The sequence below is a fragment of the Panthera onca genome, chromosome B3 (genome assembly GCF_046562875.1).
Source record: "Panthera onca isolate mPanOnc1 chromosome B3, mPanOnc1 haplotype 2, whole genome shotgun sequence".
Classification (NCBI taxonomy): domain Eukaryota; kingdom Metazoa; phylum Chordata; class Mammalia; order Carnivora; family Felidae; genus Panthera; species Panthera onca.
Genome location: NC_138344.1, coordinates 70,046,789 through 70,066,284, shown reverse-complemented (window position 1 = coordinate 70,066,284; position 19,496 = coordinate 70,046,789). Strand labels below are relative to the sequence as shown.

At 38.4% G+C, this 19,496-nt stretch overlaps 1 protein-coding gene and 1 pseudogene across 1 annotated transcript; both read left to right on the top strand.

Annotated features, from left to right (window-relative positions):
* The first annotated feature begins 6,250 nt into the window (after positions 1-6,250).
* Positions 6,251-7,190, top strand: LOC145715531 (heterogeneous nuclear ribonucleoprotein A1 pseudogene; annotated as a pseudogene).
* Positions 7,191-11,246: 4,056 nt separating this feature from the next.
* LOC132674417 (olfactory receptor 4K3-like) lies at positions 11,247-12,185 on the top strand. Its single transcript, XM_060627046.3, has one exon. The coding sequence runs from the start codon at positions 11,247-11,249 to the stop codon at positions 12,183-12,185; it is 939 nt and encodes a 312-aa protein (XP_060483029.2).
* Positions 12,186-19,496: the final 7,311 nt, after the last annotated feature.

Sequence of the window (19,496 nt, the reverse complement as noted above, 5' to 3'; positions counted from 1 at the left end):
ACAGAAAAAGTACCATAAGGAAATGATAAAAGAAATATGAAAAGAACTAAATAGCAAAGTTTGTCCCCCTTTATTTTTGCATAATGATTTACCTAGAACAATTAAAAAGAATTTAACCTCACTGAACCAGACAAGCTACCTAGTAACAGTCTTAAAGAACAAACTCACCTATGTAGCAAAATAGAAGATGTATAGGTAGAGGTGAAAACCTTAGTGACGGCTAGTCATCCAAAACAGAATTTTAGTTCACTTTTAAACTGATCGTAAAAAATAAACATTTCAACATAAATTTAAATACTAATCTAAAAAGATACAGCCCAGAGGCTCCTGGGTGGTTCAATCAGTTAAGCATCCAACTCTTGATTTCACCTCAGGTCATTAACTCGAAGTTCATGAGATTAAGCCCCCTCTCTCTCCCACTGTAGGGTTCAGTGTTAATAGCCTGGTGCTTGCTTGGGATTCTCTCTCTCCTTCTCCTTGCTCACGCATGTGCAAACTCTCTCTCCCTCTCTCTCTCTCAAAAATGAATAAACTATAAAAAAAATTTTTTTTAATTAAAAAATAAAGAGCGCCTAGATGGCTCAGTCAGTTAAACATCCAGCTTTGGCTCAGGTCATGATCTCATGGTTCATGAGTTTAAGCCCTGCATCAGGTTCTGTGCTGACAGCTAAAAGCCTGGAGCCTGCTTCAGATTCTGTGTCTCCCTCTCTCCCTTCCCCACCCCCGCCCCCACCCCATTTGCATGCACTCTCTCTCAAAAAAAAAATGAATAAACATTTAAAAAATAAAATTAAATTAAAATTAAAAATAAAAAGGTACAACCTTTAGATACAGGATATAACCTTCCTTAGAGAGTTAGTATGAACAGGCCATAGTTGGCCTAGATAACCACCAATTAAAGTACTCGAGGCCAACAATATATTTATCGAAATTCCAATACTAAAGACCAACTACTAACCTAATACTGGATTAATATATTAATTAATAGAACAAAGTCTGTTCATTTGAATAACATGAATTATTTCTCCTTGCATAAGCTTATATCAGAATGGATAATCAGTGACAGTTAACAATAAAATAAATTTTACCCAATAATTCATTACTTATGAAATTAATTGTAAACCAACACAGGTATGCATTTAAGAAAAGATTTTTTGAGACAGAGACAGAGCATGAATGGGGGAGGGTCAGAGAGAGGGAGACACAGAATCTGAAACAGGCTCCAGGCTCTGAGCTGTCAGCACAGAGCCCGACGCGGGGCTCAAACTCACGGACCGCGAGACCGTGACTTGAGCTGAAGTTGGCCGCTTAACCGACTGAGCCACCCAGGCGCCCCAAGAAAAGATTTTAAAACATAAACTTGGGGCGCCTGGGTGGTTCGTCGGTTGAGCGTCTGACTTCGGCTCAGGTCACGATCTCGCGGTCCGTGAGTTCGAGCCCCGCGTCGGGCTCTGTGCTGACAGCTCAGAGCCTGGAGCCTGTTTCAGATTCTGTGTCTCCCTCTCTCTGACCCTCCCCCATTCATGCTCTGTCTCTCTCTGTCTCAAAAATAAACGTTAAAAAAAAAAAATTAAAAAAAAAACAAAAACAAAAACATAAACTCAGCAAACACAAACATCTCCTTTTTACCAAAACATCTTCCCTAGCATTTCTAATATTAGGAGCACTGCCTGCCCAGTGAAATCTATTTAATGGCTGCGGTATCCTGTCTGCGCAAAGGCAGCATAATCATTTGTTCAGAAAAAAAGGACTTGTATGAGTGGCCACATAAGGTTTTACTTACTCTTACTTTTAATCAGTGAAAATGACCTTCCTGTAAAGAGGCAGAAATGACAAAATGAGACAAGAAGACAAGGAGCTTAATTAATCAGTCCAAAAATGAACAAAAAAATTTAACCAAATTTAAACGATAACGAAACTGTAAATGGACTAACAATTTTCTTTGATGTTGGATGTGACCAAAGATAAAAAAATAAACTCCAACTAATCAAAATCTGGACCAACCAGTCAAAATATTTTATCACTTACTGATCCAAAACATTGATCAACAGATTAAGTTACCCTAGGGATAACAGCACTATCCTATTCTAAGCTTCATAGAGACCATAAGGTTTATGATTTCAGTCTTGGGTCAAAACATCCCAACGGTGTAACCATGATTTTTTTTAGTGTTTATTTATTTTTGAGAGAGAGAGAGACAGAATGTGAATGGGGAAGAGGCAGAGAGAGAGGGAGACACAGAATCTGCAGCAGGCTCCAGGCTCTGAGCTGGACTCCAGGCTCAAATTCACAAGCCATGAGATCATGGCCTGAACTGAAGTTGGACACCCAACTAACTGAGCCACCCAGGTGCCCCTGGTATAACCACTATTAACAGTTGGTTTGTCCAACAATTAAAGTACTATGTGATCTGAGTTCAGATGTGAGTAACCTAGGTCAGTTTCTATCTGTTCTACATTTCTCCCAGTTGGAAATTATAAGAGAAATAAGGGCTACATTACAAAAGCGTCTTCATACTAATAGGTGAGATAATACTAATCTAATCAATTTATACCTAACCCTGCCAAAGAACAGCTTGTTAAGGTGGCAGAGCCCAGTAACCGCATAAAACGTACACTTTTATTGCCACAGATTTAATTCCTCTTCCTAACAGCCTGTTCATAATTATTATTCTGTCATTAATTATACCTATGATACTTGCTGTAACATTCCTCACACTAATTGAGTGAAAAGTATTAGCCTACATACAACTTCAGAAAGGACCAAACATCATTGCCCCCATGAGGGCCGTCTATCTATCACAGATTCTCTCAAGCTATTCATTATAGAACCATTATAATCACTAACATCATCAATACCCATATTTATTATTGCACCAATCCTAGCCCTCACTTTAGCCCTAAGAATATGAATTCCACTACCCATACCATATCCATTAATTAATATAAACTTAGAAAAATGAACGATTGGGGCCTCATCAAAATAAAAAGCTTCTGCACAGCGAAGAAAACAATCAGAAAAACTAAAAGGCAACCAACAGAATGGGAGAAGATATTTGCAAACGACATATCAGATCAAGGGTTAGTATCCAAAATCTATAAAGAACTTATCTTACTCAACACACCCAAAAAACAAATAATCCAGTGAAGAAATGGGCAAAAGATATGAATAGACACGTCTCCAAAGAAGATGTGCAGGTGGCTAACAGACAACATGAAAAAATGCTCAACATCACTCATCATCTGGGAAATACAAATTAAAACCACAATGGGATACCACCTCACACCCATCAGAATGGCTAACATGAACAACTCAGGCAAAAACAGATGTTGGCGAGGATGCAGAGAAAGAGGATCTCTTTTGCACTGCTGGTGGGAATGCAAACTGGTGCAGCCACTCTGGAAAACAGTATAGAGGTTCTCTAAAAATTAAAAATAGAACTACCCTATGACTCAGCAATTGCACTCCTAGGTATTTATCTAAGGGATACAGGTACGCTGTTTCAAAGGGACACACGCACCTCCACGTTTATAGAAGCACTATCAACAACACCCAAAGTATGGAAAGAGTCCAAATGTCCATCGATGGATGAATGGATAAAGAAGATGTGGTATATACATACAACGGAGTATTACTCGGCAATCAAATAGAATGAAATCTTGTCATTTGCAACTATGTGGATGGAACTAGAGGGTATTATGCTAAGTGAAATTAGTCAGAGAAAGACAAAAATCATATGACTTCACTCATATGAGGACTTTAAGACACAGAACAGATGAACATAAGGGAAGGGAAGCAAAAACAATAATAAAAAAAAGGAGGGGGACAAAACATGACTCTTAAATACAAGAAAAAACTGAGGGTTGCTGGAGGGGTTGTAGGTAGGAGGGATTGGCTAAATGGGTAAGGGGCACTAGGGAGGACACTTGTTGGGATGAGCACTGGGTGTTATACATAGGGGATGAATCATTGGAATCTACTCCTGAAATCATTATAGCACTATATGCAAACTAACTTGGATGTAAATTAAAAAATAAAAAATAAAAAAATTTAAAAACAAACAAACAAAAAAGAATATTCACACAGCTTTACTCTTAATCACTGGAAACTGGAAACAACCCTAATATCCTAAAGTGGAACAGAGATAAATAAACTTGGTACATCTATACAATGAAATATGACTTACCAATGAAAAGAAACTACTAATACATGCATCAAAATGGATGAATCTCAAGTGCAATGAGAAGTCAGGCTCAAAAGGTAACATAATATATGATTCCATTTTTATGGTCCTTCATAAAATGAAACTATAGGGACAGAAAAGAGATCAGCAGTTTCTTGAGACAAGGGAATGGTGTGTGGTTGACTCAAAGGACCACAGGAAAAGTTGACATGAAATGAGACTGTAGTACATCTTGGGTGTGATGTGGTTGCCCAAATATATATGTATGAAAGCAGAGAAGCAGCCTAGTTATTGTTGGGAAGTCCCCAAACATTTAAGAATTGGTAATACTTCTGAAAATGGGTGTGAAAGTACAGATAAAAAGAGGGAACTCTTGAATGTCTTAAGGTATATCTAGAGCCCCAAATCCCCTCACTGACACAGCTCCATAGGTGGCTGCATGTCTATTCACACTCTGGCAGAAGTCTGGTGTTTTAGTCTTTGGATAGTTCTCTGAACTACAGGATGCCAGGCCAATACCTTAACCTAGCACCTAACCCTAGCCCTAATCTTAGCATTGAGGGGAGAAAAAAAAAGATGTGATGCATATATATATGCAATGGACTATTACTCAGCCGTAAAAATATAAAACCTTGCCATTTGCAACAACATGGATGAAACTAGAGAGTATTATGCTAAGCGGAATGAGAGCAATACAAATACCATATGATTTCACTGATACGTGGCATTTTAGAAATGAAACAAAGGAGCACGGCGGTGAAAAAGAGAGAAAAAGAGGTAAACCAAGAAACAGAGTCTTAACTATAGAGAACAAACTGATGGTTACCAGAGGGGATGTCGGTGGGTGGATGGGAGAAATAGGTGATGGGAATTAAAGACAGCACTGGTCGTGATGAGCCAGACTTAAATACAGAGAACAAACTGGGACATGCTGGAGGGGAGGTGGGTGGGGGGATGGGTGAAATAGGTGATAGGCATTAAGGAGGGCACTGGTCATGAAGAGCACTGGCTGTTGTATGTATGTATGTTGAATCACTATGTTGTACAACTGAAACTATTATTACGCTGTACGTTAAATAAGTGGAATTCAAATAAAAACTTCAAAAACATACATGTATGTGTAACTACAAAACGGAATACTTAAAAGATTTAATTTTGCTATATGTAAAATGTACATGTGTGTATGTGTGTGAAAAACTAAAAATAACAAAAACATTTATAAAATGAAAGAAATACTTTATTGCATTGCAAGAGTTTTTACTTTTTTTCAAGTTTCACAGTAATTGTGTACTTCCTCAAACTCACCCCTGAACCAGCATCCTTCCCCAGAGGGTACCTCTCATTGGTCTTTCATGTCACAGCTGTAAGGTTTAGGAAAGTCACTTAGCCTCTTTTCACCTGTTTTCTCCTCTGTAAATGGATTGTGTGTTATCATAATGGTATGAGATGGTGCCTGGAAAGTGAGTCGTCGCACATAAGCAAGTGAATAGGCATTGAATCCTTCTGTTCTCAGGCTGAGATAGTTCTGGATTCTAGGCCTCAGGGTACAAAATAGCTCACAGGACAAATAAATTAAAGGTTTTGAGATTTGGACATGAAACAGATGAAATCTGAGAGGGAGAAAATGAGACAGCAAAGAGGAAGGGCAGAAGCAGGGCCAGTAAAAGATAAGAGAAAAGAAAGAAATGGAGAATTTTATTAAGACCCTTTCACATCTAATGTATTTAAAATCGTCACTGCAAACAAATGCAAAAGAAAAAAAAAGAACTAAATTCTCTAAAGACATAATTACACTCATTTTTACTGATGGGAACAGTACCAGAAGGATGCCCTGCAGGAATGATAGTCGTTACCTCTGAGAGTGGCTGAGATGGGAGAGGACAGATGAAGAGAGCCTTCAATATTTGCTCCAAAAAATCTATTATTAATAGTTTAAATGCTATAAGGTTAGACTGCATTCATGTATTATTTCGCTAATAACGGAGTGAATTAAAAAGTATCCTCTCAGGCTTTCTGCCGGTGGACCTGCCAAGTAAGCAACATGAAAGTCTCCCTCCCACCGCCCTCATGTCTCAGTCAGAGTTTCCCAAAGAGCCTGAAAAGCCGCGGAAGCTTTTCATCAGAGGATTGAGCTTTGAAACAATGGATGAGAGCCTGAGGAGCCACTCTGAGCAATGGGGAATGCTCACGGACTGTGTGGCCATGACAGACCCAAACACCAAGCGCTCCAGAGGCTTTGGGTTTGTCACGTAGGCCACTGTGGAAGAGACAGATGCAGCCATGACTGCAAGGCCACACAAGGTTGGATGGAAGAGCTGTAGGACCAAAGAGCCTGTCTCGAGAGAAGCTTCTCAAACACCTGGTCCCCACTTAACTGTGGAAAAGATTTTTGTCGGTGGCATTAAAGAAGACACTGAAGAACATCATCTAAGAGATTATTTTGAACAGTACGGGAAAACTGAAGTGATTGAAATCATGACTCACCGAGGTAGTGGCAAAAAGAGAGAGGCTTTGCTTTTGTAACATTTGATGACCATGACTCTAGACAAGATCGTCATTCAAAAAATACCATACTCTGAATGGCCACAACCGTAAAGTAAGGAAAGTTTCATCTAAGTAAGAGATGGCTAGTGCTTCCTCCAGCCAAGGAGGTCAAAGTGGTTCTGGAAACTTCGGTGGTGGTCGTGGAGGTGTTTTTGGTGGAAATGACAACTTTGGCCGTGCAGGAAACTTCAGTGGGCAAGGTGGCTTTGGTGGTAGTTGAGGTGGTGGTGGATATGGTGGCAGTGGGGAAGGCTGTAATGGATTTGGTACCAATGGAAGCAACTTTGGAAGTGGTGGAAGCTACAATGATTTTGGCGATTACTACAATCAATCTTCAAATTCTGGAGGCAGAAGCTCTGGCCCCTATGGTAGTGTAGGTCAATACTTTGCCAAACCATGAAACCAAGGTGGCTATGGCAGATCCAGCAGCGGTAGTAGCTATGGAGGTGGTAGAAGGTTTTAATTACTGCCAGGAAAGGAAGCTTAGCAAGGGAGGAGCGCCAGAGAAGTGACAGGGAAGCTACGGGTTACAACAGATTTGTGAACGCAGCCAAGCACACTGGTGGCAGGGCCTAGCTGCTTCAAAGAAGACATGTTTTAGACATGTGTATGGACAAAAAACTGGAGAACTGTATTTGTGACTAATTGTACAACAGATTATTTTTGTTCTGCTCTGAGGAAAGTGTAAAGCATTCCAACAAAGGGTTGTAATGTAGATTTTTTTTTTAACTCCCATGCTGTTGATGGCTAAATGTAATAGTCTGATCATGATGCTGAATAAATGTCTTTTAAAAAAAAGTATCCTTTCATTATCTTTTCATCACTTAGAGAAATGCCTATCATATGGTTTACACTCAAACTGCTAATATACATGACTCTGCACAAGGAAGTACCATGAAGGTTGAGACCTAACATTTCTCTGAAATCCAAGAAGCAAGGTTCAAGTAGGCCCTTAAATCATGAGCCTAGTTGCAATGTGCCAAAGACGAGCTAGCTGTCACCTGCCCATCTATGTAAATCATCTAACTTCTGCTGGGATTGATACCAATATCTTAGCTCCCTTTATGACATGGTAGATACAGGCAAAAGAAATAAAGTTATATCCTCAAAATACACAAAGAAATCAAAGGCTTGAAACGCCTTTCTCTTATACTTTCCCTTGTATTTAACTAGACTAACTTGAATCTACTTTGAAAAGGGTGGATTTTTATTGCATGATGCCCTCAACACCCAGCTTTTCCTCAGGGAAACTTGGAAGCTAAGGATCCCCCAAGAGCATGACAGGGAAAACCTTTCCAAATACGTGGCTCTACTTAAAACACAGAGATAGAGATGGAAAGCCTCCAATACTCTTCAGAGTGCACACTTGGCACACTGAGGAGGACACAGTCCCTCCAATAATGCTCATGGCAGAAAATTACTTGCAATTCATTTCACCTAAAGCAGACTCTGGAGTCAGCCCTCTCAGTAAACGAAGAAATCGGTTTCAGAGGTGATCTGTGTAGTGTAAGTATATCCCAGATAATTGATGTTTGAACTCACACTTTTAATGTCTTCCACACAGGTTAAGACTAAATTCTTTTTTTTTTTTTCCTAAAGCATTTTTTTTCCATACCTATCTATAGAGCTTAGAGTTCTGAATGTGTTATTTGGTTCATGTCTTCTGGGAAAGATTATGGGTTTTCTCTCCCAACAAATCCCTGGGACTTCCGAATTCCTAACAGCATTTCAAATACTAACAACAGCATTGCCTTTCTATGACCTTAAATGCTGCCAGATGCCCAGGTTGGGGAAGATTGGTTCTCAAAAACTGTCCAACCTATCCTGACATTTTCTAATTCCTTTTGGATTTTACTTGTTTTACCCCTGATCAAAGTAGCAAATGGGAGAAATGCTTCAGTCAAAAACTGTATGGTTTCACTCTTATGTGGATCCTGAGAAACTTAACAGAAACCCATGGGGGAGGGGAAGGAAAAAAAAAAAAAAAAGAGGTTAGAGTCCGAGAGAGCCAAAGCATAAGAGACTGTTAAAAACTGAGAACAAACTGAGGGCTGATGGGGGGTGGGAGGGAGGGGAGGGTGGGTGATGGGTATAGAGGAGGGCACCTTTTGGGATGAGCACTGGGTATTGTATGGAAACCAATTTGACAATAAATTTCATATATTAAAAAAACTAAAAAAAAAAAAAAACAAAAAACTGTAGGGCAAAGTACCTAAAATTCAAAACAATGAAACTGAATAGATTTTAATGTGAACCTGTGTATCTTACTCCTATTGTTACTAGCCATTTACATTTATTTGTGTCTCTGTTACCTCTTCATAGAACAAAAAGTCTTATTTCAGAAGACTTTTTTTATGTTTATTTATTTTTGAGAGAGAGACAGAGACAAAGCATGAGTGGGGGAGGGGCAGTGAGAAAGAAAGAGAGGAAGACACAGATCTGAAGCAGGCTCCAGGCTCTGAGCTGTCAATACAGAGCCCCCATGTGGGGCTCAAACCCATGGCCCAGACCACGAGACCATGACCTGAGCTGAAGCTGGACACTTAACCTACTGAGACATCCAGGCTCCCATGTCTTACTTATCTTCTAAAAAAAAAAATTTAAGAAATTTTATTTATTTTTTTACTCTTGTCAAAATCAAGGTTTCAACCAGGTGCCATTTCGAGCAGGAAAATTCTATTGGAAGTTTGGAGTCACAAAGACCTGTTTATATTCTAGTGGTTTTTTTTTTACTTTTTATTTTACAACTTGGAAAATAGATAATTTGGGTATGTATGTACATAGTTTGTGAGGTTTATGTGAAGTATTCTAACCAAAAAATATATTAAAGGACATTAAAATAAATAATTAGAATTCAATAGTGAGATGATATTAACAAGGACATCATAAGCACATGTTGATTTTTTTAACAAAGTCTTACCTTTTGTGGAAAAATACTTAGAAGGAGAAAGAACAAAACCTAATAGGAAAAAGTAAAACAGAAAAAAAAACGAAATAAAAAGAAAGGCAAACCATCCTTCAAAATGGAGAAAATACTTAAAATCACAATAAGAAATTAAAACCACATACACTTGCCATTTCTCATCATCATATGACAATAACATCACAAAGGACAGCCTGTGAAAACACAGGTAATTCATACATTGCTGGTGGAAATGCAAAATGCTTTAAGCCCGGCAGAAGAATTACAAACACATGAATAAATAAGACAGATAACTGTTTTCAAGGTGCTTAACATAGATGTGCTATATAATTCAAGCTAGTTTGTCGCTTTTATAATCTGAACTTTTAAAAAAAAAATAGGTTATGAGAAAGATGGAGAAATGAAGAGAAACCAAAGAAGAAATGGAAAAAGAGAAGGAAAAATGAAAAAAGACCTTGGCCTCCTGGATTACAGAAAAAGTGAACATATGTATTTCCACAGAGCTCAAGTTAAACAATAGAAATGAAGAGTTTACATACAAACGAACTTAGAATTTATATTTTCTCCTGAAGAACAGTCAGGAGTAAAAGTAGCTTTCATATATCCTTCATTTAGGACAGCCTCAAAAAAGAAATCTCTGTTACCAATGAGAACCGAGAACTGGGGACCATCAAGGCATGTTAATGTTACTCAGGCCAAGGGAAACAGGAGTTTGTGGTCATATTCTTCCACGGGCAGATTCCAAATGCAGGGAAATACTGGATACTAGGAACGCACAGTCAGTAACTGGGGTCTCTTTGGAAACACAACTATCTTTTCTCAAGTCATTTGATGAACGGTTTTTCCCAGAGTCAGTGAAATAATTGGTTCAGTCTGCTAACACATTTTCACAAAGCAATATTTGTTTCTGGGAAGCAAGTTTTGTGTCAGAAATGTAGCATTTGATTATTTCCCGGATTCTGGGAAATAACTTCTGAATATATTTAAAGCTACTCATTTTCCTGCAGAAGAGGCACATTCAAGCCTTGGAGAAATTATTTACCCAATATATTACTATTGAAATTTTTAACTGAATATTCATTTTTTATTCCCATAACAACTATACTTAAGCTAGGTAAGGCTTTTGACCTACACTTCTATACTTAGCTCTCCTTCTGGGCCATCAGACTGTGCCTACTTATAAATTCACAAGAACTTTATTTTCCATTTTGAGCTTTTTTTTAATATAAAAAATTTTTTTTAATGTTTATTTATTTTTGAGACAGAGAGAGACAGAGCATGAGCAGGGAAGGGGCAGAGAGAGAGGGAGACACAGAATGTGAAGCAGGCTCCAGGCTCTGAGCTGTCAGCACAGAGCCCGACGCGGGGCTCGAACTCATGAACTGTGAGATCATGACCTGAGCCGAACTCGGACGCTTAACCGACTGAGGCACCCAGGCACCCCCATTTTGAGCTTTTGTACAATGGTATGATTTGAATTTTTGATGTGAGTACTATTTATCTGCTCTCCAGAACCTGAGCATTAATTACATTTTTCTTTCCATTCTAGAAGTTCTTAGTTCTTCCTTTGGGTCACATGAGAACACAACGTACTAAATGGAGGAAGCTAACCAGTCTGTGGTGTCTGAGTTTATTTTTCGTGGACTTTGTAATTCAAGAGAGCTCCAGAACTTCCTCTTACTGCCATTTTCCATGCTTTACCTGATGACGGTTGTGGGCAACCTCCTTGTCGTGTTCTTGTTCATCACTGACCCTCATCTCCGTTCCCCGATGTACTTCCTCTTAGCCAATCTCTCATTTGTGGACTTCTGCCTTTCCTCAGTAACTACCCCTAAACTGATCATAGACTTCCTAAAGGATAATAAGACCATCTCCTTCGGTGGCTGCATGAGCCAGATCCTCTGTGTGCATTTTTTTGGAGGGGGTGAGATGGTGCTACTCGTGACAATGGCCTATGACCGTTATGTGGCCATCTGCAAGCCACTCCGTTATTCCAGCATCATGGACAGACAAAAGTGCGTCTGGCTGGTTTTGATATCATGGGTCATTGGCTTTGTGCATGCCATGAGCCAACTAGCTATGATTTTAGATCTGCCCTTCTGTGGACCCAGAACAGTGGACAGTTTTTTCTGTGATATCCCTTTGGTGATCAAATTGGCCTGCATGGACACACATACTCTAGGAATATTGATAAATGCTGACAGCGGGGTCTTGGCAACAACTTGCTTCATTATCCTACTCATCTCCTACACCTATATCCTAGTAACAGTGCGCCTTCACTCTAAGAATGGAGCATCAAAGGCACTGTCTACCTGTACCGCCCACATCACAGTGGTGCTGCTGTTCTTTGGACCCTGCATCTTCATCTATCTGTGGCCACTTAGCATCACTTGGGTGGACAAGTTTCTTGCTGTGTTTTACACAGTAATCACACCTCTTCTGAATCCAGCCATTTACACACTGAGAAATAGAGACATTAGGAATGCCATAAAGAGACTGATAAGTCAGCATATGGATTCAAAGGATAATTTCTAGTTTTCTCATTAAATCAGAAATTGCACCCTTTACATCCAAATTTGGCCACATTTTTACCTATAAACTGAACTGGAAACATGACCTGTTCATCATACCGACAGCTTTAAGTATTCCCAGATGTATGGTTTGTGTTTATTCCATTATGAAAATGTGTTCAAAACTCCAACACTTATATTCTTACCACTTGGAGAGGATAATAACTGCAAATAATAATTTGTACAAATATTCCTTTATATTTATTCAAATATTTCCAGATGACAACATTGATAATGATAATGATAAGAGTAATAAATACTACCATTAGTTTACCAATAATCCCTACACCATGCTAAGCATTTTACCTAGTTTATGTATGTTACAAAACCACTATGAGTTAATTACCATTATTCTCATTTCTAATAATACATGATTTACTTACTTTAATTCTAACTTAGCTAGAGAGGATAATAAAGATATTTGAGTGATCTACATCTACCTAGAAAAAAAAATGAATCAAAATATAATGTTATTGCCCTTGTACTCCACAGCATAACCCTTATAGTTCAAATTTTCAAGTCTTTTTTTTTTAATCTTTAACATTTATTCAGTTTTTGAGAGACAGAGAGATAGCATAAGCGGAAGAGGGGCAGAGAGAGAGGGGAGACACAGAATCCGAAGCAGTCTCCAGGCTCTGAGCTGTCAGCACGGAGCCCAACGTGGAGCTCGAACCCACGAACAGCGAGATCATGACCAGAGCCAAAGTCGCATGCTTAACTGACTGAGCCACCCAGGAGCCCCAAGTTTTCAAGTCTTAACTGTTGATTCAAACATTGAATTTCTCTTCACATATTTTTTTGCTAAATACAACAGAAAAAGTATTCACAACTTCTTGAAACATTACTTATTTTCTTATGTGAATAAATGAATTTCATGATTCTAATTTTACCTGATGTTAAAGCATTAAGAAAGGATTGCTAGTAGACGGGAAGAATGTGTTCCTTTGAAGCAAAAAATTTACAGCGAAGAGAAGAAAGCCAAAATGAAACCATCAATGCATACAACACAATAATTTTATTCAAAAATCTAAAAACTTCCTAGAAATTAATAAAAAAGAGAAATAATCCAAAAGGGGGGACAGTGGGAAAAATTTAGACCAGGTGTTTATTTCTGAAAAGAAATACCACTGGACACTAGACACTCAACCTCATTAGTAATCACAAAAATGTAACTTTAGATCATAATGACATACATGTTAAAGAAAAACATCTGTCAGTAACAGTTATTGTTGACAATATGTATTGCTGTGTATTAATGGAAATTTTATGGCCTGATGGTGGGTGAAAGTTGACTTAACCATCCTGAAAAACAATCTTGTGTTGCCTTGTAAAACCAAACATGGGGATACACTGTAAGTCAGTGCCTGGCTGCTAAGGGTCCATATGCCTATTCTTCCCATGACTAACACAACACCCTCAAGATTCAGCTGGACACATGACCACCCAGCTGCAGCGCAGATTTCCTAGTCTCTGCAGACGGATATGGCCATATGACTGACTTCTGGCAGCAGAACATGAGAAGCAATTTGTGAAACTTCAGCCATCTCTTTAAAGACATCAGCTCCATTTTCTCTTTCCTCTGTCCTGGTGGCTGGCACACAACTGGAGCAGATGCTCTGGAGTCAGTAATGAAAGCTACACACTGAGAGGAGCAGAGCTAATGCTCCCTCCAGGAAACAGAGGGACTCCAGAAGGAGCCGAGGCAGCTGAGATGGTATTGGTATGTTCTATCTACCACCATACCATCGTTCATTTGCATGCTTTTCTTCCTAACCCACTTACATTGCTTTGTTTATTTCAGGTGTTATATATTGCAAATTAAAAAAAATAAAATAAAGGAAAGGCTTTCTTTTTGGTCTTCTAACAACACCACCACCACCACAAAATTCCACATACCACACAACCTTTCTTTCTACAGGTTTCAGATAGACCATGTTCTTTTGGGCTATATGCCTAACCAACTTCTCCCTTCGAGCGAAGCCCTCAACAGAAAGCCCCCAAAATGTATGATATGGCATGCATAAATAGTAAAACATAGAGAAAGAAAATGTGAGCAGTTGGGTGTTAGTGTTAGTAGTCTTGGATTGGGCAAAACAGTCATGTCAACATCTTCTGATCTTTTTGAATGAAACTGCCATTGTAATAGAGCATACATTACAGCACTGAGTGATACAGGCCATTTGCTAACTAAAATTATACTGACACAGCTTTATAATATTGTGATTTCTAGTTTACTCCCATGAACAAAAGAAGAAAGCCATGACTTCTTGTGTACTATCTGTATACCAAGACCTAAACTGTTCATAATGACATCTCAATCTCTATACCATTAAAATAAAGTGATGATGACATAGCTGACCTAATGAAACTATATAAATAATGGTAGTTATAATTTTTCATTTCCTGGAATATTTTTAAAAAGAGAAGTGCCAACTATATCAAGAGATGTTTGGGGCGGCTGGGTGGCTCTGTCAGTTGAGTGTCCGATTTCGGCTCAAGTCATGATCTCACAGTCCGTGAGTTAAGCCCCGCATCAGGGTATAGGCTGACAGCTCAGAGCGTGGAGTCTGCTTCAGATTTTGTGTCTCCTTCTCTCTCTACCCCTTCCTTGCTCGTACTCTGTCCCTCACTGTCTCTCTCTCTTAAACATAAGTAAACATCAAAAATAAAATTTAAAAAAAGAGATGTTTGCAGAAAGTTATATTTCCCCAAACCAAATAATCATGGAAGCAATACTTAGATCAGCCTTCAGATATCCATGGGGACATATGATGGTTTCTTGGAATATTTTTAAGATGCAATTATCTCAGCTGTACTCAGTAATAGAAGTCTTTAGTTTTAGGAACCACCATTTATTCATAAGTGATTTGAAGGCTATATATAACGTTTTCTCACAACTCTGTACTGGAGGAATAAAACAACATTGGATCAGGATTGAGTTCTTGCTACACAATATAATTAATATTCTAATTGATAGACTATAAAATGAGATCCTACTGTCCATCTAGTTTCTAAGCATATTAACTTCATTTAACTCATTAGTAAGTCAACACAATTCACCTCTAAGTAATCCATATTTCAACAAGAAACACAATGGAAATTAAGAAAATTTTTAACTAAACACTAATAAAAAAACAATACATACATAAGCACATATGGAATGCAGCTATAGCCGCATTTGCAAGCACTTTTCTATATGCACATATTTTTAAAAGAGAAATGACACATGCAAGTGATCCAAGTGTCCATCTAAAGATAATTCACCTAAGGAAACTAGAGGAGGAAAATAATAAGACCAAAAATTAATCAAAATAAAAAAAAATGTTACATTCAACACTTAACAAAACCAAAGTTGGTTATTTCAGAAGACCAACAAAATTGACAATACATTGGCAAGACTGATCAAGAAGGGGGAAAAAAGGCACAAATAACCAATATCAAAAACACAGATGCTGCAATCCTTAAAAATATTATAAGATGATATTATGTCCAATCTTACACCTCTGAATTTAAAGTTTTACAGAAAATAGGAAAATTCCTATAAGAAACTACCTCCTAAAGTAAAAATGTCCTTATATACCTATGTTTATTAAACATATTGAAACTGTATGATTATCTCTCAGCTCAAAACCCACCCTTTTGCACTCTGCTTTCTGATATGGGGACTCCGCAAACCACATTCCTGTACTGCCATCTGTCTCCATTTTATGTTCTGGTGATAGACCATGCCAGGGGGAGGTTGCAAAGGTAGAGAGAGGGGAAGGGATTCCTTCCTCTTTGCTTCTACGGGCTCCCCCTCTGCCTGCTGTGCCTGTGTGAGCATTATCACCACAGCTACTGCAGTGATGTTTCTTTGCTATGGCAGCAGGTGAATCCAGGGTGCGGTCTCTCCAACAGTTTGAGAACTAGCCTCAGTGGGCTTTCTTAGAGATAACACTAGCATGCTGCTACTCTATCTCCAAAAAATCCAGGTCCCGGGCTTATCATGCCTCTCTTCTGAGTTCAGAGAAACAAGCAATAGCCAAGATACACTCCCTCCAAAAAGGGATTTTCATCAGCTCCACAGGACTCTATTCTAAAGAACTACGTTTCAGTAATTCCAATTTCTTGTCTCTGCTCCCTCACCCTTAGGAGTAGAAGCTGCTTCTTACAACTGTTACCTCCATGAAAGCAGAGAGCTATCTTTATATACTTTCAGATACCTAGTTAACAACTTTGTACCTGGTTAATTTTTATATTAAACTCTGTTCAAATCACGTGTGTGTCCTTTTTGATGGCTGATCCCTGACTGATACAGCATTTCACAAAGAAAAGTGCAGGCCTAAAGTAGGCTTCCCTGGTGAATACTCAAAACACTTAAGAAAGAAAACAGAAATTTAAAATAAATAAGTAAAAATTTTAAAAAGAAAAAAGAAATATTTTTTATATAACGTTCTCTTGAGAAGAGAGAAAGAAGAAACACTTTTTTTTTTTTTTTGGCCAAAATAACAAAGTTGGACAATCAAAAACATTATCTACTATCAAAATTTACCGATAAGCCAAAGGATACAGAACACAAAGGTCAAGAATGGAGACTCCTGAGACCACTAAGAAGAGTCCCCAAGTTTGTTCAGGCTGTTGTAGGCTGCACGTGAAGAAGACAGAACAATGAGGACTCGGCCCTAATGATGCGTGTATACCTCCTTACAGAAAAGGACCTTATTTTGGTCATAAAACATCTTCAGCGTTTACTCTGACAAATGGATAGCTAATTGACATTTTTCAGCTGAATCCATCCAATCATTCCAAAAATTCCAGGCTAATTTACTATTAGCAACCTAGACAGGTCAAGTGTAGCCTGCTTAAAGGGCTACGTATGTGAAGACTCCCCATTATCTTTCTAATAATAAATATTACAAGTGGTCCAATTAGCATTCCTCCAAGGAGATGGAGAGGTCATTTCTATCATTCCTTCTACATTTTTTTTCTCCAAGATGTCCACAAATTTGGAAGAATGGATTTCACACCAGATGCTAACACTTTATCCAGATTTATGAAGCCAACATAAATTTTACATGAAAATCAGATAAAGACATAAAAAAGAAAAATTATATGCTGTTCACTCTCATAAACATACATGCAACATCCAAAACTATAGCAAAGAAAGTGAAACGATATATAATAAGAATAAAATGTTACGCTAAATTAATTTAGTACTGGAAATGCAAGGTTGACCTAACTATTGGAAACCAATCACCAGGTTAAAAAAAAATGGAGGGTGGGGAGAAAAATCATACACATATCTGAGTAGATATAGAAAGAACACTTGATAAAATCCCATACACTTTCATGTTAAAACCCAGAAATGTAGATTTAGAATGAAAAGTATTTGAGCTGAAAAAGTACTTACAAACATCTCCAGCATAAGTCACAGTTAATGATAAAATATTGGAAGCTCCCCCAACCTTTCCAATTCCAACCTTTAACCTAAGATTGGGAATGAGAAAAACATGCTTCCTCTCAACACTAATATTTGGAATTTTATTGGAAGTCCTGACCAGTTAAATAAGGCAAGGGCACTGTTGGTGGGAATGCAAATTGGTGCAGCCGCTCTGGAAAGCAGTGTGGAGGTTCCTCAGAAAATTAAAAATAGACCTACCCTATGACCCAGCAATAGCACTGCTAGGAATTTATCCAAGGGATACAGGAGTACTGATGCATAGGGGCACCTGTACCCCAATGTTTATAGCGGCACTCTCAACAATAGCCAAATTATGGAAAGAGCCTAAATGTCCATCAACTGATGAATGGATAAAGAAATTGTGGTTTATATACACAATGGAATACTACGTGGCAATGAGAAAAAATGAAATATGGCCTTTTGTAGCAACATGGATGGAACTGGAGAGTGTGATGCTAAGTGAAATAAGCCATACAGAGAAAGACAGATACCATATGGTTTCACTCTTATGTGGATCCTGAGAAACATAACAGAAACCCATGGGGGAGGGGAAGGAAAAAAAAAAAAAAAAAAAAAGAGGTTAGAGTGGGAGAGAGCCAAAGCATTAGAGACTGTTAAAAACTGAGAACAAACTGAGGGTTGATGGGGGGTGGGAGGGAGGGCAGGGTGGGAGGGAGGGCAGGGTGGGTGATGGGTATTGAGGAGGGCACCTTTTGGGATGAGCACTGGGTGTTGTATGGAAACCAATTTGACAGTAAATTTCATATATTAAAAAAAAAAAAGAAAAGAAAATAGGATGAATAAAAAAGACAAACAATAAAAAAAAAAAAAAAATAAGGCAAGGGCACTAAACAAAATGTATAAAAAGAAATGTAGGTGAGGGGATGTGTGAAATAAAGAGAATTAAGAGGTACACATTCACAAGACAGAAATAAACTTATTGTTCCTAGGCAACATTTTTGTTTAAAAGTTACATATCCTTTCTATAGACTCCTCAGTCTAGGACTGTCTACCTACTTATAATAGCATTTAACATACAATATTGCCCATTTCCTTTGTTTTCCTAGATAGATGGCAAGCTTGAAGAGAATAGAAATTACTGGAGAGTAAAGAGGAATATAAAGGCAGATCTAACAGTGATTTAGAAGCAAATAGGTATTGGGATGCCTGGGTGGCTCTTGGTTAAGCGTCCAGTTCTGTGTCTCCCTCTCTCTCTCTCTCTGTCCCTCCCTCCACTCACACTCTATCTCTAAGTAAATAAACATTAAAAAAAATTAGAAGCAAATAGGTATTAACAAAGAAAAATGAGATTCTTTTGAAATAAAATCAAAAGTATCAGAACAATGAAACATCAAGCAAAGGTTTCAAATGTTGTGAAATCTGGTATATAATAGGTAGAGAATATCTAACACTGCACTGAGCCACAGGAGGGTCATGAGGAGACCACTCATGTCTCCCTTCAAGATAGAATTGGCTTCAGCAGATGTACTTTGCTGACAGTTTCCAGTCAACAATTTCAGATTCCAAAGCACCATTCACAGAGGCCACGGTCTCCTCCAGGCTTCTCCCAGCCAATGATTAACAACAGTAGGTGTACCAGAGCCCGGACATTCCTGCTCAATCTTTGCTGGAGCCCCCATCAACCTGACCGGGGTTTCTCAGAGCTGCACTTCAGTCCGAGGTTACCCCATCCAATCTCCCTCCTTTCCCTTCCTTTTTCACAAGAGCCACATGGCATTTTGTTAAGAAGGCTTTCCTTAAACTGGAGAGTGTGATGCTAAGTGAAATAAGCCATACAGAGAAAGACAGATACCATATGGTTTCACTCTTATGTGG